General features: G+C 51.4%; 1 protein-coding gene across 4 annotated transcripts in view; it reads left to right on the forward strand.

Moving 5' to 3' along the window:
* The window catches only part of PMEPA1 (prostate transmembrane protein, androgen induced 1), a 52,510-nt gene that overhangs the window by 10,870 nt on the left and 18,846 nt on the right, over nucleotides 1-22,794 (forward strand). For 3 of the 4 annotated variants that reach the window (XR_012045100.1, XM_072878860.1, XM_072878858.1), the window contains exon 2: nucleotides 6,458-6,496. The exons of the other annotated variant lie outside the window; for it this stretch is intronic. Coding sequence is in view for 2 of the 3 variants with exons in the window: in XM_072878860.1 (XP_072734961.1) it covers nucleotides 6,458-6,496 (39 nt within the window). In the remaining variant the exon portion in view is untranslated. The remainder of the gene's footprint in view (nucleotides 1-6,457; nucleotides 6,497-22,794) is intronic. 4 annotated transcript variants of the gene reach the window in all.

The raw sequence follows: 22,794 nt of genomic DNA on the forward strand, positions 1-22,794 counted from the left end.
GTCCCCGGCGCTGGCCTGGTCTGCAAGGGCTTGGCTTCACTGAAGGTGGATGTCTCGGCTGCTTCCTGGCAGAGCAGATCCCGCTCTTTCCATGTTTTTTTTTCATTCTTTCCACCATTATTCCACCCTACCAAGGGTGGTCTCTTGGCTTCAATATCTTAGTCCAGCATATACAGATTAGGCTCTTCAGCACTGAGCTCTGAAAGTGCCTTGGCCTGTTAGGTGTTGCCTTTAGGACCCTTAAGGAACAACATGATTTGTGGGCACTTGCTTCACACAATTCAGAGTAAAATTATCTTAAATTGCAATAATTTCCCGTATAATAAACAGGAATCTCACTTTTACTGTTACAGTTATATTACTGTAATGGGACTTTGCTTGAATCGGAAGGTGCATTTTCGAGTTCAGTGTCTCTCCAGCGTGCTCAGACACACACACTCGAGGTGTGTAACACTTAATGATGCCGATCACTGGTGTGTAATGCCATGAATGTTTTCTGTTTCTCTAGTGTGACTTATTCATGGCAGTATATACAAATTGCACCTTTTCCAGCTTTTGCTATGAATGCAGGTGGTGGCTGTCCTGTCGACTGACGTGGCAGGGATGGGCTGGAGGGAGGGGGGCAGAGGTCTCTGGCAGGGGTCCCACGTGCTCCGAGCGAGGCGCAGAGCAAACTATGGGGTTACAAACATATGCTGTCTTGCTGATAGCTTTTAATCCTCATCATTCTCATGGGTTTTCTTGATAAATACTTCTCAACATCCATTGACTTGCCATCCAGGCCTGAATTGTAAGGAACAATAAACATAATGGACAGCCTCAATTTAATAGATTCACTATAAGCTTTTTATTAGTGCCGTTTTTTCTTTAAAAAAAAAAAAAGGGCAAAGATGACTGCATTTATTTAATTTAAGTTCAGAAAGTAGCTCTTTCAAATCTGAGGGAAGCATGCCTGAGTGGGCTCGGTTCAGCTAATTTGGTTATGCAGCGAGGGAAGGATCCGTCCTGCCGTGCAGCCTGCAGAGCGCTGGCTGGTCTCGAGCGGGTTAACAGCCGCGTGCAGATGTTCAGGAATTTCTCTTTTGACTTGACCGTGGGGTTTTGCTGCTCTTCAGACCACAAGTGCACTCCAGTCACAGCAGGTTCATGGGTTTGGAGATGCTTTTCATCCCCTCCTGTTCTTTCTGTTTGCTCAGGAAGGGATCACACCGTATCTTGCAGCCATGTGTCTTCCTTGGTTACGCTTCTAAAGATTTGCAGACCCACGTTAAGCATCTATTAAATTAAGCAAAATGGCCTTTATAAAGCTACATTTCAAGTGGAAGAAATGCTTTATGTAACGTAGGGGTATGTGAGGGGACCTAAATACAAGCTTAAATTGGCTGTTACGAAAATAGGTATAATTGGTTTTTTGCACAGTGATTTTACGGCTTCTGAGTTTAATGTCCTGATGAAATCCTGTATCCAGTCCACGTGCAGCCAAGGAGATGGGGGTTGAGGAGCCTGAGTAATGGGACTGGTTCTAGGAACAGCCTTGCCCTCATTTGCAAAATCAGACCTACCTCTCGTTTGCTGAGGCGGTTAAAGTCGTTGGGTAATTTAGTAGCTGGAGGTGCTTCTGTGGGCTTGGCGTGAGAGCGGCTGCTTTGCTTCCCGCTTGGGGAAGGCTGGGGAGGGTTTCCCTTGAACCGAGGCTTCCCCGGTCCTGCTGGGCCAGGTGACGCTGTGGGGCTGTCACCCAGCCCTTCTGGGACCGGGAGCCTGAGGAAGTGGAGGATATCGCCTTTTGGCCTTGCATCCTCATATTAATCCAGATAGTCTTTCCTGTTTCTGTATTTAAAGCCTTTCCGTTCTTCCGTCTGGAGAGACAGCGCTGGCTCTCTTGGGTAAAGACTGACCCATCCTCTTTTGGAAAGCTGGTCCCCAAGTAGCTTTTCTCCATAGAACACAAGGCTCCTCCAAATCTTGCTGGCAGGAGTTGGAAGAATAATTCTTTTTATTTGGTATATCTTCAGCCAGTTAGGACTTAGAGCTGGTTTTCCTTCTAGCTTACTAAAGGTCTTGCAAGGATGAAAACTGTTGCTTTCCTAAGAGCGTCTTGGCCAACACATGGGAGGGAAGCCTGGCACTGTGAGACAGGGTGGGAAAAGCTGAGATAGGATTTGCTGCTGCTTTGAAACTATCCCTTTTTAATTGTCCAAAGAGCGTTTCAAAGAAAATCTCTGCTCTTCTCTGTCTTCTTCCAGCATTATAATTCTATATAATCACTTTTCTTTCTCAAAAAGAATAGGGTGTGATTTTTTGTTTTGCAGAAGGAGGAAGGGATAAATTCCAGATGTTGCTGGGATACACTTTTTGCCTCTGTTTAACGTTTAGTGGCTTTCAGTAAATAGGCTGCGAGAGGTGGAGCCGATGTTTTTATTCCAGGACGAATCATCTACAATAAATCCCATCTGTCGACGGGGGAGCGTATCTTGGGTGTGACTTGGTGCAGTTAGGAGCTGATCCTGGCTTTCCTGCCTTGCAGAAAGGCAGCTAAGGCTGAGGCTGGCCTGAGTGCTGCTTTGGGGTCTTTGCCCTTGGTCCTTCAGGGTATTCGTTCTCCCCTTCCCACCTCGCTGCCGAGCTCCAGCTCCGTGAGTGAGAAACGCCGTGTGAGGGTCCGGTCCCCTGCCCGTGCGGACCCCGGCGTACGGCACCGTGGGAGTGGGTACTTCTGCTCTAAACTGACTCGGTGCTTTTTTGGGAGCAGCTCTGATCGGTGGGCAGCCCTGGGCGGGCGAGGGCTGCTCCGTCCTGCGTGCCGTCCTGCGTGGGCTGCCTGGTTCAGCGGGACTTTTGCCACGCTGCTGGCAAGCCGGGCTGTTTTGGGGCTGGTGCTGGTGTGGCAGCCCAGCAAAGCGCATCCGTGCGCCCCGCACCACAGCGCGAGGCCGGATCCAGGAGCTGGGCTCCAGAGACAGGCAGTGCTCTTCCCTCCTTCTGCAGCAAAGCCTCGTCTTTTCAGCGCACGCAATGCTTTTACCTGCTTTTGGAGCCTTCTTGCAGACTAAACCAAAAATAATTTTCCAGCATGTGTTGCACACAGGTGTTGTGGGACAAATGCAGCAGCTCCATTCCCTGTTTCATGTTTTCACCTGTTTAGACTAAGTACATCTTTGTTTTGTTGGCAGCCTATTTGGTTGCACAAACAGTGTAAGACAAAACCACCAGCAGGTGTTGGTCCAGCCAGTATAATTACTGGTTCCGTGCTGCTGCTGCTGGTAGGCAGACAGCGTGAGCCACCCTTCACATGGAGCAGTCTGGCAGGACTGTGGCTGCAAAAGGGCTCTGGGCACTGATCCACAGGGAATACGCGCCGACTGCTCAGCCACTCCTGTATCTCTTCCCTGCTGCCGATTGCGTAAAAAAAAAAAAAGTTATGCATATATGGAGGAAGGGAGGAGAGCTGAGGGTGGCTCTGGTCAAGTTTAAAGCACTGACTTTAAGTGCAAATTCTCATTTGCATTTTAAAAGTTGGCAAAATGCATGGCTAAACCAAAAGGCCAAATGCGAGCACGTGAGAGCCAGGCGAGCTCCGAGAGAGGCGAGAAGCGGCGTCCTAAAATCCCGCCTGACTTCAAAGGGTTCAGACTCGCTTCTCCCACACATCCCAGGCCATTGCCAAAACATCTTGGGTGAGACACGACGTGACAGGGCGATGTGCCTGTGTGTGCACAGGGTGTCACGCCTGGGGCGTGTGCGGTGCCGCCGTGCCGAACACCAGCGGGGGCATTGCCGGTGCTGCGGAGCAGGGCATGGGGGAGAGCTGTTGCTTTCTACCCTTTTGGAAACATAACCAGAGAGCAACTGATCCTGATCTGGCCAGCTGCAGGCATGAGGCTCTTTTTCTCAACCTCTAACTTTCCTTTGGACTCCCACACCTTTTGGGCCTCCCAAGCCTTTCTGGCCTCCGCTTTTTCTCAGCCTCTACTTTTCCCTTTGCCTCCCACCCCTTTTTGGCCTCCCCTTTTTTTCAGCCTTTACTTTTCAACTGGCCTTCACCCATTTTCAGCCTCCAACCTGTTTTTGGCCTCCACTTTTTCTCAGCCTCTACTTTTCCCTTTTAGGCCTCCCACCCCTTTTCTGCCTCCACATTTTCTCAGCCTCTAGTTTTTCTTTCGGCCTCCCACCCCTTTTCAGCCTCTGCTGTTCCTTTGGCCTCCCACCCTGTTTCAGACTCCACTTTTTCTCAGCCCCTACTTTTCCCTTTGGCCTCCCATCCCTTTTTGGCTTCCACTTTTTCTCAGCCTCTACTTTTCCCCTTTGGGCCTCCCACCCCCTTTGGGCCTCCCACCTCTTTTTGACCTCCTACCTCTTTTTGACCTCCACTTTTTCGCAGCCTCTACTTTTTCCGTTGGCCTCCCACCCCTTTTCGGCTTTCTACCTTTTTCGGCCTCCGCTTTTTCTCAGCCTCTACTTTTCCCTTTGGTCTCCCACCCCTTTTGGGCCTCCACTTTTTCTTAGCTCCTGCTTTTCCTTTGGTCTCCCACCCCTTTTTGGCCTCCCACCTGTTTTCAGCATCCACTTTTCCTCAGCCTCTCACCCCTTTTCTGCCCCTGCTATTTGGCAGCCTCTATTTTTCCCTTGGCCCCCCCACCTCTTTTTGTGGGCCTCCTACCCCTTTTTGCCCTCCACTTTTTCTCAGCCTCTAATTTTCCTTTGGCCTCCCACCGCTTTTGGGCTTCCCACCTCTATTTGGTCTCCCACCCCTTTTTGGCCTCCGCTTTTTCGCAGCCCCTACTTTTCCCTTGGCCTCCCGCCCCTTCTTGGGCTCTGTGCAGCGAGCTGGCTGCGGAGGAGCCAGGAGGAGGTCACAGCTTGTTGCCACATGTTGGTGTTTGGCTCTGCAGAATTCCTTTCTTTTCTTTCCCATCACGATCAATGTCGGTGCCACTTCAGCGGGGTGGCGGGGGTGCACGCGTGCGCGGAGGCTCTCGGCTGCCCGTGCGAATGCAGGCGACGCCGCACGTTTGCACGGTCACTTCTGAATGCCTCCTGCGTGCGAAGCATTGATTTGCAATACATCTGAACTCGTTCCTCTAAATCAGCCTGACTTAAAGTCAGTGAGCTGACTCCGAGCCTGCGGATCCCAAGTTATTTAGCTGCCACAGTAATTTACAGCGACTCTCTGACCCTTAATCTTTCCTGGGGTGAAAAAGTTGCTAATCTCTGTCCTCTCAGGTGCATGGAAATTAACTTTTTAAAGCTTTGTTTGGGAGAAATGATGTGTTGATATAATCCCTTGAACCTCCCAGCCTGCTCTGCTGCACTCGTACCTGCAGCTGGCACGGCGGGAGCGGAGGCAGGAGCAGCGCGAGGAGCGGGCGGTGTGCGAGCGCCCGGGGTGCAGCAGCCTTGGCTTGGTGTGTCTGGTGGCTGGGAGCTTCCCTTGCTTTCGGCTTAAAGGCCGCTTCTGTAGGCCAGTAGGACTCCTTTGGCATCAGACTGTGGCAGGTACTAATTAGTACCGATTAACCATTATCAGTGACAGACAGTTCTTATGGGCTTCATAAAAAAGTCCCGTACACAGGTTTTCTCTGGTGCAATCCGCTGTGGGACTGCAGAGCGCTCGCCCAGCCTGCAGTGCCTCGCAGCTTGTCAGGCGCTGGTGGGGTCGGGGGGTCCTTGTCCCGTCGTCCCATCAGTTTGGCAGGTAGTAACACACTGCTCACTGACGGGCGAGACAGAAGACATGAGTTGTCTTTTATCCCAAACTTTTTGCTGCTTTGTTCCTCACTTGAAAATACATCTGCCGGGCATTGCATCTGGGGTTTTGCGCAAGATTTTGCTGTGGGTCTTCCTCTTCAGCACCCCACAGCCTCTGCCCCCCCACTGGGGATGGGGTGTCAGGAAACCCTGAGCTTTCACCAAGGCGCAGCAGCACGTGGGGCTCAGCTACGTGCGCTTGCAGAGGAGACAGCACATGACAAATAGCCCACCGGTGCCTTGAAGCGCACAGTGCTGCCCGGGGCCATGGACAGGTGGTCTGGCACTGTTGGACGTGGTGGGGAGGTCTCTGGGGTGGGCTGAGTGATCCCCAAAACTTCGCAAACCTTTGTAAGGCTTTGGCATGTCATCAGGCGAGTTGGGCGCGAGTGCTGGAGGAGAGCGGTCCTGGGGAGGCCCGTGCAGTGGCATGGCTGGAGAGAAACGGGACCTCGTGCTGCAACTTCTGGTGTGGGAAAAGCATGTGGGGCCGTTACCGGGAGCGGTGAGACCCAGCTTGTAGTGCTTTCGGTACTCCTGGCTACTGCAGAGGTGGTAGGCTTGGGTGCAGATGTCAACCATGGTTGGCTACGGGGGGGCTCTTGGAGAATGAGTCCCCAGGAGGGGAGCTGGGGTGTGTGTTGCAGCCGGTTGGAGGTGGCTCCCTTCACTGACGGATGCTTTCTGTTTTTCTTTCAAATGTCTCCAGGCACTGAATGTTTAGGTCGTACCTTTCCAGGTAAACTGGGTAAGTGAAGTATTTTAAGAGTTGCCAAGATCTAATTATGAAGGCTGATTGCATGATTGCAGCTGCTGTACTATAAACACCCTGGTTACTCGCTCGACGAACCGGGTGGTATGTTGCCTTGCCCTGAGAGCAGCAAGTACCTGCTGTTTGGGGCGCAGAGGGGGATGCAGCCGTGTCCAGAGGCTGATTGTGCAGACCTGGTGGTTTTTTGTCTATCAATAGCTGGCTGCATTTTGGTAATCCTGGATGGGATTTTTTCTTCTGCTGTTCAATATAGAAACATCTTCAAAAGCTGAATGTCTTTAAGCACAGGTACTCTTCTATTTGCTGTTAGTCTGGCAAACTAATGAGTAGCATTACATGGAGGAAAAAAACTTTCACTGTATTTTGTGAAAGTAGTTTGACAACCTGAACCTTTTTATGTCATGGCATGTTGGACTTCTGAGTGTGGCAGGAGCTGCTCATGTTCAGGACAGACAAAACCAGGCATCAGGAGCCCTGTTGAACCAAGCTACTGGATTTGAGCTGAACCTGTTTGCAAAAGAGCCTTCGCTGGTTTAAGAAGACATTGTTGTAACATTTATGGGTCGGTCTCTCGGTTTAGAATTGAGTTTATGAGAGTACCTCAAAAGTAAGGCGTCTTTGCTTAAATGTGGTGTCCCAAGCCTGCTGGGGAAGAACCGACTAAATAAAGTGTTAACAAGTGGTGAATAAATTATTTTATAAATGGCTAATCAATTGTTATAGAGCCTGGGAAGTCAATAGAGCTTATGACCTTGGCTTATAACCACGCTCAGATCTTTAACGTGCTTATAATACCTACAAATCATTCATTAGTCTTTTATCAAGCATCTATTAGTAAAAGTCATAATCTAAAATAAGACATAAAAGAATTATTTCACTTGCTTTATTTCGAGCCTGATGGCACAATTTGGTTGCACAGCAAAATAGTCCTTGCTTATGCAAAAAAGCTGTAAGACAGCACCGGTCCCGCCAGCAGCGTTATCGTGGTGCAGACATGAGGCCGGGGAACAGCAGGAGCCCGAGGCCGGGAGCAGCCGGTGCGTGCAGGGCATACCCAGCCCCGGTGCTGGGACACTCACGCCAGTCCGTAGGGCAACTGTCCTGCAGCACTCAATGATTTCTTTATATTTATTTTATATTAATGCCTTAAACGACAGATTTCAGCAGCTAAGCCAGGCGCGCGGAGGGGGCCCTGGTGTCACGCTGCTCTGAGCAGCGTAGCTCAGGGTGTTTTCACTCCAGCGAAAGGTGTTTGCTGTTGCTCGGCTGTTGTAAAACTTGCACCCGTTTTCTTGTCCTGTGATTTAGGAAAGCGTGTCAGCAGGGATGTGTTGTAGCTGTGCTGTTCTCCCTGCTTTCCCTGGTCTTCCCTGTCCCATTTTGTGTGTGTGTGTGTGTTTGTGCCTCAGGGAGGGAGGCAAAGATGCAAGTGAAAACATGCGGTTTTCTTAGAATATAAATAACAGAAAATTAAATATAATTTTTTTGTTGTTGTAGAGTTGTTCCCTGCAGTCTCCAGTTGATTGCTCCTTTGCCACCCTCTTGTACTCTTGGGGGTTTTTAATCTTACTAGATGGATACTATTTGGAGTATGGTGTAGGACACTTTAGCGATCTTGCTGCTAGCTTAACTGTGCGCCCAGTGAGGAGCTGTGTTTGCAGACATCGGTGCATGCCCAGAAAGTCTCCCCAGGCTTCTGAAAGCCGTTGTCTGCCAGACGTGGCTGCCTCTATGGGATGGCTTTTTGCCTCGCCTTTGTTGTCTGGGTCCTTGTCTGCAGCTACAGCCTGGGCCAGTATTGCCAGACTTCGCCACCTCCAGCACCCGCTTCCTCCCGGAGCACCCTGGTGCTGCCTGCGGAGCCGGGACCCTGGGGGAAAGATGCCCGTGCCCATCCCCGTGCTGCCTGGGCTAAAGCCCTGCACACGGGGGGGTCAAAAAACAAACCCTGGGTAGGGAGCACCACCTGAGACCGACTGAAGGGAGGTTTAGCTTTCATTGAGTTTTTTTTCTTGGGTTTTTTAAACTGTTCCACCATCTTTCTGGTAACTCCTGGATGTCTCTGGTGTGGGTGCCAGACTCTTGAATTTCTGTAAATGACTTGTGGATCTCTCCCACCTGCTGCGAGGGGATCAGTTTGGCTGAGCCGCAGCCTCTGCCCAGAGCTGTGCACTGGGACACGGCCAGGCGCTGCCATCCTCCCCACGGGGAGCAAAAAGGGGTGCTACAGTTTCTGCTGGGGTTTGTGTCAGCTCTCCTGCTTCTCACAAAGGGTGGCTGGGAGTGGGTACGGAGGGTGAAGAGGAGATGCCCTCACCAAGGAGCCACTCATCTGATTTAGGAGGAGATGCAGTCCTTGAACTCTTTCAAATCAAAGGGCAGGGTGGAGGGTTTGTGCAAAATTCACAAGACAAAATACGTAACTAGATGAAAACGTGTGGTCTACTGATTTCTTAGAGGTTTGAGTGAATTCTGTCCAAGTGGACGCACAGACCTCCCCTGTTTCCCAGAAGCTGGGTCACGCTCTGCATTTGCTGCAATGCTCCCCTGTGAAAACGCCCATATGCATCGTTCTTTATTTTATTGTTGTGGGTTTGGGCATTTTGTTATATTAGTCTAAATGGGTTTGTTTCCATAGCTGCATACTGCTGATAAAATCCCAGTGTAGGATCTCTCAGTCTCCCTGTGCATGTGTACCAAGAATAAATCACATGCCGTTGTCAGAAGATGAGCTGCTGCCATGGCAGGTGCCAAGCTGCCAGGAAGTTTGGGCTGGACCTCACTGAGACTTCAGGTGCGTGGCATCTCGTCCCGGTGCCACCACGCAGCGTCCTGCTGCGGCTCCCAGCTCTGCAGGCAGTTTTGGTGCCTGGGTGGCCCCGGGGACCTGGAGCACCTGGGGAAGGAGTTGCTGCAGGAGGGATGATGTTTTGGAAATGGGGTAGGAAGTGATGGAGGCAGGGGGAGAAGAAACTCCCTGTCCCTCACCTTTTTTTTAGATAGAAAGGTATGGATGTCATAGGGTGTGTTGGTGAAAGATTGGCAATCAGGTGGCTACCAGGATAATAAAACTCCTCTCTTGCTCTGAATTCAGTGTATTGACCATCAGCTGTTAGTATTTCACCTCTGGTCAGAAGGGAGTGGGCTTTTAATGGCTATATAAACTATCTCAGCTGCAGCAGCTGTTTTTGCTTGGCTTCAGGCCATAACTCTGAAGGTCCAGCCTGGGGGTGGCAGAAGGATGGAGGGCCCCCTGCAGCTGGCTGAGGTGGCTGCTGGTTGCACCCAGGTTTGCAGGTCCCGTGTGGAGCCGTGCTCCTGGGCCAGTGAGTGCTGCTGGTGCTCAGGGTGGTGCAGCACCAGTGCCACCACTTCTGCGCATGTGGGTCCCTCTGGTTTCACCATCTGTACAGCTGGGTTGGAGCACGTCTTCTGGCAGAAAACCCAGTTTCTAAGAGGTTCCTTTGGGAAGAGTGAAACTGATGATTTTTGTTTTGCCAAAAGTTCTGATCCGCAGGTTGGCGCGTTTTGGTGTGGGACCAGCCCCGCTGTCTGCCGGGGGCGGGTGCTGCTCCCGCTGCCTGCACCAGCGTGGTCAGGGCACGGCCAAGGGCACGGCTGGGCCGTGGGAGCACCCTGGGCAAAACCTTGTCCTGGGGGTGCGTGGGGCAGCTGGCCGGGAGCGCTTCCCCTCGCTGCTCTGCCAGGGGTGTCCTTAAACCCTGGCTGCTCTCTCTCCTTTAAGGCATCTTTTTAACCACTGAGTAATAGTGTTTTCTTTCTGGCAGAGATGAAGGAGGGCTTTTAATAGGTCTTTTGTTTTCTCTTTGTGCAGTTCCCTGGCAGCAACCTGCCGTTAGCTCTAGCATTTATTTAGGGTATTTGTATTTTTATATGTGGGTACCTACAATGCTGAGAAGCCAAGGGGCTTGTCCAGGGTCACACAAGAAATATGTGGTAGAGCTGGGTCTCAACTTCAGCTTTTCTGAATGTTGAGCTGATCTCTAGGCTTGGCGGAGAGGGAACATCTTGGTTTGTCCCCTTTTAACTGAGACAGACAGGGAAAGCAGAAAATAAAGGCTCTGTGGAAGGAAACTTTTTTTTTTTCCCTCTCTCTCCTGTTGGCGATCTGCACGGAGCTGGAACTGTGGGATGGTTCTGTTTGGGAGTGTGAGGATGGTGTGTATGAAATACACGGACGCAAAGGGAAGCCCAGCGCCGGTCAGGCTCCTTCATCTCTACTGGGTCCAGCTGCGCTGGGAACTGGGAGCTGCCCCGAAAGCCGCTGCTAAACCCTGCGCCGGTGAGGAAGGCTGGGCCGTGCGTGGCCTCCCTCCCTCAATAACCTGGTGCGTTTTGGGGGCCATGCCTCTCGACTGCTGCAGCTGGGGTTTGCATCGCTGCTCCTGTCCCGCAGCGCATGTGTGCCTGCCTTGTCTGAGGCAGCCCCTGTGTGCCGGCAGCACAATACTCGCCTTCACTCGCCGTCAGACTGGAGGTCTAGACGCTCTCCCTGCCTTTTGTTGTCAGGGTCATAGGTTAGGGAGTGTTCCCAGCTCCTGTTCCCTCCGCTGGTCAGGAATCCTTCCCGGAATCGGGTGCTCCACTCGGGACTGCAGCGGGGACCCCTCCGGAGGGAGTCATCCCACTACCCGAACACACGGAGATTTAAAATTGTCGTGGCAGCTCCTAAAAAGAAATGTGCTTTTGAAATACAGTCGGGATCACCCCCACTCCAGTTCTTGCAGGCACAGATGCTCAGCTGACACCAGCTAAATAGAAACCTTTTAGCCCTTGCCAGTAAGTCTAAAGCAAACTGCCAAAAAGCATCAAGGACCAAGATACAAAACGAAGTCAGGCCTGAGCGAAGTACTTACAAATGAAAGATGGAATTGATGTGCTCTGTCTCTTGATTTTTAGCACATGAGATGCTTCAGTCTCAGGGTTTTGTTAAAATACCATGGTGGAATTTTAGAGGTTTTCAGCAGATACAAAGCAAATAAGTCCCCTAGCAACAAAGGAAAGGTTTTTTTCCCTTAATGCAGACTTTTTTGACATGAAGCATTTGTGAAATCCCCCCCCATACTCCCCCTTTAAAATCAAAGATTAGTTTTGCTGAAGGAGACATTTTTAATGGCTTTTAGACATACTCAGAGATGGGACTTGAACCCTTGATGTGCATCTGCTTGTTCCCCCCGCCCCAGCCCACCCTGGCTGGCTGCGTGCTCCCGCAGCTTCAGCCTTCCCCTGGCCTGGAGGGTGCCCTGGAGAGCAGCCCCTTGCCTGGGGGGTGGCAGATACCGGGGGGGAACAGTTCGATCAATAAGTTGGTAGCAAGTTTCTTGCATGGTGGTTTTTTCTTTCTCTTTTTTTTTTTTTCCTGGCAAGAAGACATAACAAAAAATTGGCAGGTTCATACTTTTTATTATTGAATTAAAATCTATTAAATAGTAACAGTGAGCCAAAACCTGAAATCGCTATTAGGCAGTGCTCCTGGTGAAGTGAAATGCTTCTGGATCTGGCTCACTTCTGCATTTTGTGTGCATGTGCATGTGTATTATGTGTGAAGAATGAGTGTATGAAGCTCAAATAGAGGTTTTAAATAGAAATAACACTGGCAGCTCTTTCTCTGTGAATCCAAGGCTATTATGTGTCTGGCTCTCGCCAACATGAATTGCAGAGGAAGTTCATGTAAACTCCATGGCTTATTTGACAGCTGCACAAGCGTGGCGGGTTCGAAGGCTGGATGGTGTTGAGCAGAAGCGATGACATTTTTCCATGTCTGGTGATTTACCTCTTTGCAGAGGGTGAGGGGGGACCGAGGGAGCCTGTTTCCCGCCCCAGTCCAGGTACCCGCGGTGCTGGTGCGGGGATGGGCACGAGCTGTTGGGCAGTGGTGGCATTGCCTCCTGCCCCGCCGGGGTTTGGTGCTTCCACGTCTTACCAAGGGGTCGTGATTCTGGAGTTGCTGAAAGCCGTGACAACACAGGCGCGCAGGGTGACTGCAGGCGAGCGTTCATCGGGGACCTTGTTTTGTCCTTGTGGCAAAACCCACAAGTTACGGTCAGATCAAGGCTTGAACTTCTTCCCTAAAGCTTTATTGGTGGTCTCGGGTACTCCCACTCTCAGGTGAATGTCACCGATTTGTGCTGCCTGGGGGATGTGGAGGGGACACGGGCCATCCCGCCAGTGTCAGCTGGGCAGGGTGTCAGCCACCCGCTCCTCTCCCAGAACAGCAGCGCTGCTGCAGAGCTCTGCTCCGTGCGTCGGGTGGTCCGTGGGTCGGGGGGTGTCGGCCCCTCCAGCGCCATGTCTGCAGCCCCTGGATGCAAATCTTCGCCCCTATGGAAATCCTAGCGCAGCGTGGGGAGCAAAGTGCACCTGTACACACCGTGGCAGCAGGAACAATTTGGGGTTAATTCCTCTGCGAACCCACAATGCACTGAATGATGCTGCATGTATGGGCTGTGGGGGGAAATAATGTTAAATTAAACTCTCCATAAGGGAAGAAAAGCATCCAGCCCCATTCTTTACTGCTCATTTTAGTAATTTCTTCCAGATAACCTACACATCTGTGTCAGTGCAATTAAAGCAGAAATTCTGTCTAATGAACAGTTGTAGCCCTTGGGCTATTGTGGAATGAACAGTGAAGTTGGAAACAGTCTTATTAAAATAATAATTAAGAAAGAAGGGTGGGGAGGCAGAAGGGAGGCGCAAAGAAGGTGGTGGTGGGATGCTATAGGGTGAGGAGCAGAGAGGAACCGCAGTCAACCCGGTTTTGAACTTCCAGGGGTGACTCCCCACCGTGACCCCCCCCATAGAAGCGACTGTATGGTGGGGTTGGACCCAGGGCTGGGCACACCCCAGCCCCCCCCCCCCCCGACAGGGGCATCTGGTCATGCCATGTCACAACGGAACAGGCTGTGACAGCCAGTCTTGCACTGCGTGGCTGCCTGTCGGGTAGCTGTAGGCCCGCGGGGCACTTGCTCCATCGTGGGCAGTGTTAGCCACCCTGTGAAGCCAGATCAGCTATTTTGTGTATATATTTTTTTTGGAGATTCTGTTTCTCCAACAGGTGATAAAGCTCAGGAGGGGAGGAGAATGTTTCTTGTGTTAGACAGGGTTAGATCTGGTTTTGCTTTTTCCAGAAAACTGTCCTTTCTCAGTAAAAAAAACACGCTGTGCACACCCACATAGTTGGCTTTAATTTTTCTTTCTCTCTTGCTCTCCTGAGGACAGTGACTGCCCAGGCTGAACTGTATCAGTGATGGAGACTGGCCAGTTTTTCTCATGTGAGATAGTTTATTCTTTTGCTTTTAAGTAAATTTAAAAAAAAAATTCCTTTTCAGTGTTAACCCTTGGAGTTATAATACTGTCTCTCTGCAAGTCATCATTTTATATCAATAAATCAATTAATACTTGGATCTGGCTTTTTCAAGCTTAATACACTCCTATTTAGAAATGCATGTGCTGCAGAAAGCTAGTGACATCTCAGATTAACAAAATAAAAAAAAAAAGCAAATGCCTTAAAAAAAAAAAAAAAGGCCAAACAAATCCCATTGGAATGATTTTAGTGGGATTTATATCTATGAGCTGTGGGGTTTTTGTGGTTTTTTTCTTTTGAAATGGTTGTGAACCAGAGTGATTACTTATCATTTTCATTTTAACTGTATCTGACAAATCGTTTTAGATGGAGAAAGCAATACTGCATCTTTAAATGGCTACTCTGTCAGCGCATCTTGCAGGGCTTTAAATGCCCTTTGTTATCGCAGTCTAGACAGGACGCAGGCGGAATATTTGATATGTTATAAGGCAAAGATTTGACAAGGTTGAATTAATTTAGTGGCTTATTTAAAACTGCATTTCAAAACATTTTTCCTTACAAACTTGTCTTTCTGTCTCTATCCTATATTTTTTTTCGAAGTTAGTACAGTATGTTTCAACTGTTTAGACTGGGAGAGAAGACATTAGCTTACTGCAGCCTGCAGTACTTTAATTGCCCTTTTTATGACTGTCTAGACATCATGCAGATGCATGTTTGTGGTGAGAAGACATTTCCCCCTCTGGTTATACGATAGTCTGAAACCTTTACATTGCCTATCTCCTTACCCCCTCTGTCTTGGAATGCGCTTTACTCCCTCCATCTCTGAAAATCACTTTTTCCCCTGTTTTGTTTTTTGAAGGACACTTCGGTCCCCATTCTTCTGTTCTTTTCCGCAAGCTTATTTGCAAATGCTAATGCTTTCTGGGGGAATAAAGGTACGTGGAGCAAATGGCTCTTGGAGCCTCCCGGGCAGGTCCCGCTGCAGGAGCCAGGGCTGAGGGGTGGCTTCGTGCAGTTTGTTTCTGTACCTGCATCTCTCTGCAAGTATAGCAGTACATGCGTATGGCTGTGTTTGTTTGGGTTCCCCTCGCCATAAGAGCACAGCCTTGCAGGCCAGGTTTAAGAATGAAAATATCAGCCAGGTTTGAATGGGTTCAGAGTTTTAGTGATGCAAATCGGATGCATTAATTAACCCCGTTGCTATAGCTACTGCTTTATTGTTAAATGCAGTGAAAAGGGGACAAGCTGTGTCCGTGGATAATCCTCCCTCTGCGCTCGTCCCCCCTTCCCCGTCCTCCCCGAGTCGCCCTCCGCCCCGGTGCGAGGGCAGCTGCCGCTCCCCTCCCGGGGCCGGGTGCCACCCGCCGCCGAGCGTCCCCGTCCCCGTCCCCGCGGGCAGGTGGCGGGTGGCTGCGGGGGCGGCTTGAAAGGCCGGGCTGGAGATCACCTCTGCGGAAGGGGTGGGCGAGCCGGGGGGGCTCCTCGCCCCCGCGGCCTCTTCCCTCCAGCCGCCCCCAAGACCTATTGTCGGGGCTGACCTGGCGGGTCGGCTCCCCGCCGCCAGCCCTGCCATCAATCTGCCGGCTGGGGACGGGACGGGGGTGCTGGGGACAATGGGGCGGGCAGGAGGGACGCAGATGTGCCAGGGGATGGGGATGGGGATGGGGATGGGAATGGGAATGGCGCGGCTCGTCCCGCCGCGGCCGGCGAGGGGAGGGCATGGGAAGCCGGCCCCGCTCTCGGCTCCGAAAGCCGCAAGCCGCCTCTGCTGAGCAAGCGCTGCTGGGTTTTACAGGGGAGAGCTGCTTCGCTTTTTGTGCGTCCTTAAAATCTCAGAAATGCGCAATGCCACAAAGTAGGGACCCGCCAGCATATCTGCCGCAAGAGTTACAACCTTTCTCAGGCTGTTGCTAGGGCTGAGGTGGAAGTAAATTTATTACCTTTAATTTTATCAGATTCGGTGCATTTTAACTCAGCTTCCCCATTCACTCTGGCGTGTCTGTGTGTGTCTATATAAATATAAAATTTTTTTCACATCTCTGTGAAATGCACATGCATTCACTCCCATCTGGTGGTGTTCAGACCAGTTCAAGAACAGAACTTGAATATTGCAGTGACCAAACACAGTGTGCGTGTCTGGGCATTTGCATGCATTTTGCATATTTTTCTCTGCTATGCATAATTATGTCTGTAACTTAAGATTGTCCTTGTTCCACAGGAGTGACTTACCTTGTGAAAGGTCACTCCTTTTGTAAGCAAAAGCTGCAAAATGGTATAGACAATAGCGGCGCTTAAGAAGAGGCAGAGAAGGGAGAGATGTCCTGCTGGACGGCCCTGGACAGGGCTGAGGAAATCCGGTTGCAGTTACAGCCCTGTCTTGACCTGTGTGGCTTCGTCCAACTTGCTCAATCCGTGTTTCGACACCTGTCTGCGAGCTGCTGGTCGGGGCAGCCCGTGCGACACCACTGCCCGGGAGCGCGTGTCCCGGAGCCCCCGTGGGAGCTGCAGCACCGCGGCCTCGGGACGGGGGCACGGCGGGGTCCCTGGCACTTCTCCCGAATGCCGATGGGCTCCTTGGGGCTGCACCGGACTGATAAGCGAGATGGCATGGGGGGAGCCATGCTGATTCACGCAGGAAAAATGCCAGAGGAGCAGGGGTTCCCCAGCCACAGCTCGTGGTGTTTCGTGGCTTCTCTGCGCCTCTGCTGCACCCCTGAGCCGGGTGCTGGGTGCGAGTTGATGGGTGTTGTGCTTGTGGCAGGGAGGCACAGGCATTGCTGCTTGTCCCCATGTCCTTGGGGTGCCCCTGTCGAGCGCTGGTCCCGCGGGACTTGCCGGGCACCGTGCCAGGGGTCGGGTGCTGGCACTGCGGCACCTGAGCCGCAGCTGGCTCTGGCGGGGCCATGGCCGAGCATGTTGGGAATCGGCCGATGAATGGTTTGCCCAGGAGTAAGTGGAAATTGAGACTTTCTAGAGGACAGCCAGGGTTGAGGGAAGTGGAAGGGGAGGACACCGGGGAAGGTGACCCAGTAAAACCCGTTATATACAGCGTTCAGCTGGGACAGGCTGTGGTCCATGCTGATGACAGCCATAAACCTCCATCTCCGCACCCGTGCACTGTCACCGATGGCTGTTTTGCAGTGGGGGGTGTCCCACATGGAGCCGGAAAGACTGTGCCATCTCACCGCTTGGCAGGCGAGGAGAATGCTTTGCTGTTGCCTTCCTTTCTGTGCACACAACAAATGCAGCGTACTGGATCCTCGTGACCTGCAGAACTAAAGTTGCCTAGTTTTGATAAGCCTAGTGACTAATAAAACGCATATATTCCTTAGTGTCTCCGCGGCAGCGGGAGGAGCGAGCAGGCTACGGCACTGCCAGCAGCGCTCGGTGGCCTGCTCCGGGTGATGTGGCGCAGGCGGCTGCGGCTGACTGTGAGCCGCAGGTGTTGTTGGTGCGAGGCAGCTCCGTTGCAGCAGGAGACAGGGCTCAAACAAAGTTGGAATCGGAAACCTAATCCCTGTAATTGCCGTTAGCTTTCTGGAGAGGTGGCAAAGCCCTCTCTGGATGGAGCACTTGCTCTTCTCAGAGCGTCCGCGACTGGCAGTTTGTCTGTCGAAACAGATGTGGGCAGCAACAAACATCTATTTCTATAACTAGAAACAAATTTGGTAATTGCCTCTTTCAACAGGACTTGCTCAAGCAGGAAATGAAATTCCTAAATGGCAGTTAGCAGAAGTATTTATAGCTAAGTTCATAAATGAGATGTGCTTTCCTTTGTCATGAGTTTCTGCTGGGTGGAAGGAAAAAAACCTCTACAGTAGCAAGCCGCATATCGATCAGGAGTGTTTCCAGGGTATACGAAAATACTTATTTATTAATGTGCTTATTTTTACTAGCTGTAGAGATTCCCCTGACAAACAGAACATCTTTGGTCTTTCAGGGTTGGCTGGCAGGGTTTGATCCAGATATTGTGTAGTGTGTTTTTTCACTCGTTCTTTGGTAGACATTTTTCTGGTTCGTGCTATTTATGATTGCAGACTGTAAACTCTTGTTCCTGTGTCCCTCTCTGGATGCTCATGTTCGAGGGCGCGAGGTGACGCGCTGCCCTCGCCCCTGCCCCAGACGTCGTCCAGGCCTGATGCTGTCGTGCCACCTCTCGGGGAGCAGGAGATGCTCTGGTTGTTCTCAGCTTTCTCAATGTTTTCTAGTGAGCAAGCAAATTTACCTATCTTTTAAGTGCAAAATCAAAATTACTTTATTCTTTTAATCTGGTTTAGCTGTCCTTACCCTTGGGAGTAACTTCAAAAGCAGTGTACTCCTTCCAGTCATCTCAGTAGACTGGGATCAGGCTTACTGTGCATAAAATATGTTGTCTCAAAACCCTGGAAAAGGGGAGGGCAAGAGAAACGGGCACAAAAAGGGAGGCAAGAGCTTGGTGTATGCAAGATTTTAGAGAGTCCAAGTGTCCCAAAGAACCTCGTTATTTCTCATTGCTCTGAGGGAGCTGGTTAATGTCTTTAGGAGTTTCTCTAAACATCTCCAGTTGACTTGCTGAGAGCCAGGAGGTGTCCCAGCTGAAAGAGCTGCTGACCCTAGCTCTCACATTTGCAATTTCCAGGCAAAAGCTGAGTGCTGCCATACCGATCCTGCCTTTCTGGCCCTTGAATGCAGCTCCCACTCCCTGCAGCTGCTGCCGTGGCCATGCTAGCTTGGGAAGGTCACCTTTTAAAAACAGGCACAGCAGTGTGATCAGGACAGTTACTTTGTTCTAAGGAGTAAAAAATTTTCCGAGGTCTGACTAGTCTGGTACTTCTGTGGCTGTAAGCATGAAATGGGGCCATTTCCTTTAAAACAAACAAAAAAAGGGGGTGGGGGTGCAGGATGAGGCCAGCATTTGCCAGTGATTCAGAGGATGTGATGTTTGATTACCCGGGGTGACAAATGAAGAAAACTAACTATATTAAACACGCAGTTATGGCCCAAGGATTGACACTATGATCATGACTTCTTGGGGCCCCACCACCTATTTTCCAGCAATGTTTTTTCTCAAACTGTCTGCTTTTCTGAGTCCCGCTTGCTCTCTGCCCTCCTGTCCCGTTCTCAGCCTGCTATCACTAGCTCGCACGGCATTATTTCTGCTTGCTACATCAGAACCGGCCATGTTGAATCTGGAAATGCAATTTAGCTGTTAACTGTACTGATGATGCATGAAGCAGGACCAAATCCAACGGGCTCTTCCCAGCTGTCCTGCTTGTTCTCACAGGCCTGATCCTGCTCTCTTTGATGCCTCGGTGTTGCTGCTGCAGCTCCAGCTTCAAGATGCTGCTGATTAGTGCCAGCAGGGGCAATATCAATATCAAGATCGTATTCTCTATCTATCTCCAGTACTTCCCGTGCTGCCTTGTAAACAAATACAATTGTTGACAATCTGATGGGCCCTTTGTATGTGGTTTTATGGAGGTATTATTTAGAAGATAAATGTAGCAGATAAACACTGATACACAAATATTGCAGTAATGACTTTGCCTGGTCTGATTGTTTCTAAGATGACCTAACAGACGAGCGGCGGAGGGTGAGTAATCTGCCATCTGAAGTTCTTTGTTCTTTCATCTCTTCTTCCCTGTCCAGGGTCTCTGAGAGGGAGAACATTGGTCTCTTTTAACGGGTGGAGCTCGGCATCTGGTGGGTGAAATGGCCTCTGTAAACCAGGAGCAGTGTTCGGTGCTGCACCCTCTCTGGCAGCCTTTGGATTCCAGCTGTTGCCTGGAGCTGTTTTGGTTCTTGCTTAAATTAGAGCAGTTCAAATGTAATGTTTAGCATAATGGGCATGTCCCCTTTCCAGGCAGGGCTGAGAAGTATGGGCTAGGGCAGAGCTGCTTGCACCGGGCTGTGTTGCTGCAGTGCCAGGGTGTTTTCCTCCACGCCGTATGTATGAACAGGGGAGGGCGAGGGGCTGCGGTCAGACACGGTCCCGGCGCTGGCCCTGCTGCCTCTCCGGTGGGATGCTGCACAGTCCAAGCCCCCGCAGCTGCTCGCTGAGGAGTTGTGACTTTATTCCCTGAATATAGCTCTGAAGGGTGACGAGATTCAGATGGCTCTTCTCAAATTCACATTCTTTAGCCTTGAGTAGAAGAAATGAAGTCCACTCTTTGGCTACATTGCTTAACCCACATCCTTTTACAGAGGCTTTGATGAGCATCTGGCATAACAACCACACTTCGGCTGGACTCAGTTCTGCTGAGTTTAACCTTCCGGTCCTTCCAGGGAGCCACATTCTGGTCCCAAGTGTGCCCAAACTGTGGTATAACGTCTGTCCCCTGCTCTCTGAAAGTGCACTCGCAGCTGGCAGGCACAAATGCAAGCTCTTGGGGCAGGCATAAAACCTGCTCTAAACTGAGCCCAGGTAGGTGTGCGTGGGGACCAGGCTGACCTCAGGCCAGCTCTGTGGACCCCTCTTTGGTCCAGGCCTGCTGCAGACCAGTTTGGTAATGTCAGCTCTCAACCTTTCTGGTTCCCTGCTTGCAAAAGGCGGTGTGTCGGTACGTGTAAGGCAAGACAGTACAGGGTGTCCTCAGCTTTCATTTTCCAAAAGGGATTAGGACTTGTTTTGTGCCCTAATTATTGGGGCCTGCAAGGTAGCAGTAGGCTCTCAGCGGTTCGTGGCAAGGACTGTCCTTGTGCGTCTCCTTGGTCGTGTCGGTGCCTCTGGGCACCGCTGAAGCTGTGGTGCTCTGAAATGCCAGCGAAGACTGGGGAGGGGAACGGGTCAGGCTGTCAAGTAGCTGACAGAATGGATAAGGGTGTCTCCTCTCCTCCTCCTCCGCAGCCCGCTGGTGCCCAAGCCCCTGCCCTTGCCGCTGCCTTCGGCCGGAGATGTGGGTGCTGAGAACGGCTGAAAGTCAAACCCATCACTTCTAGTTTAGGGCAGCATCTCTTCCTACCCATTGGCAATAAGTTTCGTGCAAAGACGGCAGCCCAGGTCTGTTGGAGAAAATGCTGGGTCGTATCCTTCTTCTTGTGCCTGTCAAAGCCCATGGGTGGGGAGGGGAGCAGGCAGGGACCTCTGGACCAGTGTCTGAGAAGGGTGCTTGCTATAGGATGCTAACGAAGCAGCCCAGGTTTTGGGTGCTGACAGACACTTACTGATGCTGGAAGAGGGGGACCTTGGTCCGCCCGTGTTCCAAGACTTGTTTTCCATTTGATCTTTGAGGAGCTGTACAAGCTTGTTCAGAAGCCTTTAAGGTTACTGGCCTGAAACCATTCTTGGCTGAAATCCTTGAACATCCCTACTTGGCATCTCACAAAGCTTGTAAGTGCAGAATTTGGAGAATCATGGACAGATGCAAGGAAGGATGCATGGATGCTCTTCAGCTCCAAGCTTCAAATTATTGCCAGTGCCAGTCCGATTTGGACTTCAGTTTCTCCCCACCACCTTCCTGATTACTCTTGAATAGCCTCATCTGCACATGCTTAGTCGAAAAGTAGCTGTACCCTTATTTATGTCTTTTACATGCTTTTTTTATGTAACTAGAGTGCTGCCATCAAGGGCTACAAGGAACCTGTTCAAACAGAAGATGCCCAAGGGTGGGGGTGGATGAAAAGATGAGAAAATTGGGAGGAGAGGGAGCTGCAGTCGGGGCTGTGCACATCTCTGCTGCGTCTTGCTCTGAATCACGCAGCCGGGGCAGCTCCGTGGATATCGGAGGTGTTAATGGAAAATCGGGGATGAAAGTGCTTGCTGCAGATTTGTGAACTCTTTTATTAATTCATCTAGTTAGTTTTGCCATGTCTGGAAAAACTCCGTGTGTGTGTGTGTGTAGAGACCTTCCTTTCTGGGGTGTGAGGGGGAGGTGCATGGAGGAGGGAGCGTTGCAGTCAGTTGAACTTACCCTAAATCCCCAAGGATTACAGAAGAAGCCGGGACATGTGGTGTGACATTACAGTGCCACCATATTTAGCTGATGGTAGGCAGCAATTCATTTACAGATTTCATAAGCTTCAGGACCGGACGTGACCCGAGACTGTCCCTGGTCTCCAGTGGCTGTGCCGGAGGCCAGTGCTGCTCACTGGGCGCTGCTGTGGGACGGTCCCCACCGAAGTGCCCTGCTCCACGTCGTTGCGGGCTCTTGGCTGGAATCTGTTGAATCACGGTGCTGAGTCACCCACGTGAACCAGCCTCCCTAAATAACTACAGGCGCTCCATGAAGCAGCCGTGCGCAGTGAGGAGCGGAAAGTGCTGCTTCATAGTTGGAGTAAGGGCTCTGGGGCATCCTCGTCTCAGCTCTGCCGCAGCCTCTCTGTAAGCATCTCCTCGCTCTCCGCACAGTGCTGTCCGGTGTCCTGCTGCCGTCTCTCGGGAGGCACGTGCTCGCCCAAGGGCTGGTCGCTGGCAGAGGGCTCGAGTGCCCTGTGCCGTGGGTTCCCTGCTCATGTCAATAGGCTCCTGCCCAGTAATTGCGTCCTGCTGCTGGTGGGCTCTTCAGCTCCGTGCCCACACTGGAGCCATGCTCCTCCTGCAGTCCCAGGAGGGACCGGGGTCCTCAGCAAAGCTGATTGAGAACTGGGTCTCATTCCTGGGTTAAGTGACCCGAGGAAGACTTTGTCCCTCTGCGGTGGACAGGCTGGGAGCCTCGGCTTGCCACTTGGCAGCTGATCCAGGTGCCCAGGGTCAGAGCGAGCACTGCTTCACCTTGCCGTGGTCTGTCCCTCGCTGCCAGCGGTGCATCTCCCATGCCAAGCTTTGCTCCAGCTACTCGCCCTCTTTGGCTTCCCAGGGCCCTTAATTACATTATTCCCTGCTGCAAGCCTCCTATATCTGTGTGTTGACTTCATCCGCAGGCTACGGCTCTGCCGCAGGAGGAGGAGGGAGGCTGCGGTGTGCCCACCGCTGTGGGCAAAGCCTTGCTCTCAAGCCCTGCGTGGGCACCTGTGGGCCCTGCTGGGGTGGCCA

The sequence above is a fragment of the Ciconia boyciana genome, chromosome 14, assembly GCF_034638445.1.
Source record: "Ciconia boyciana chromosome 14, ASM3463844v1, whole genome shotgun sequence".
Taxonomy (NCBI): domain Eukaryota; kingdom Metazoa; phylum Chordata; class Aves; order Ciconiiformes; family Ciconiidae; genus Ciconia; species Ciconia boyciana.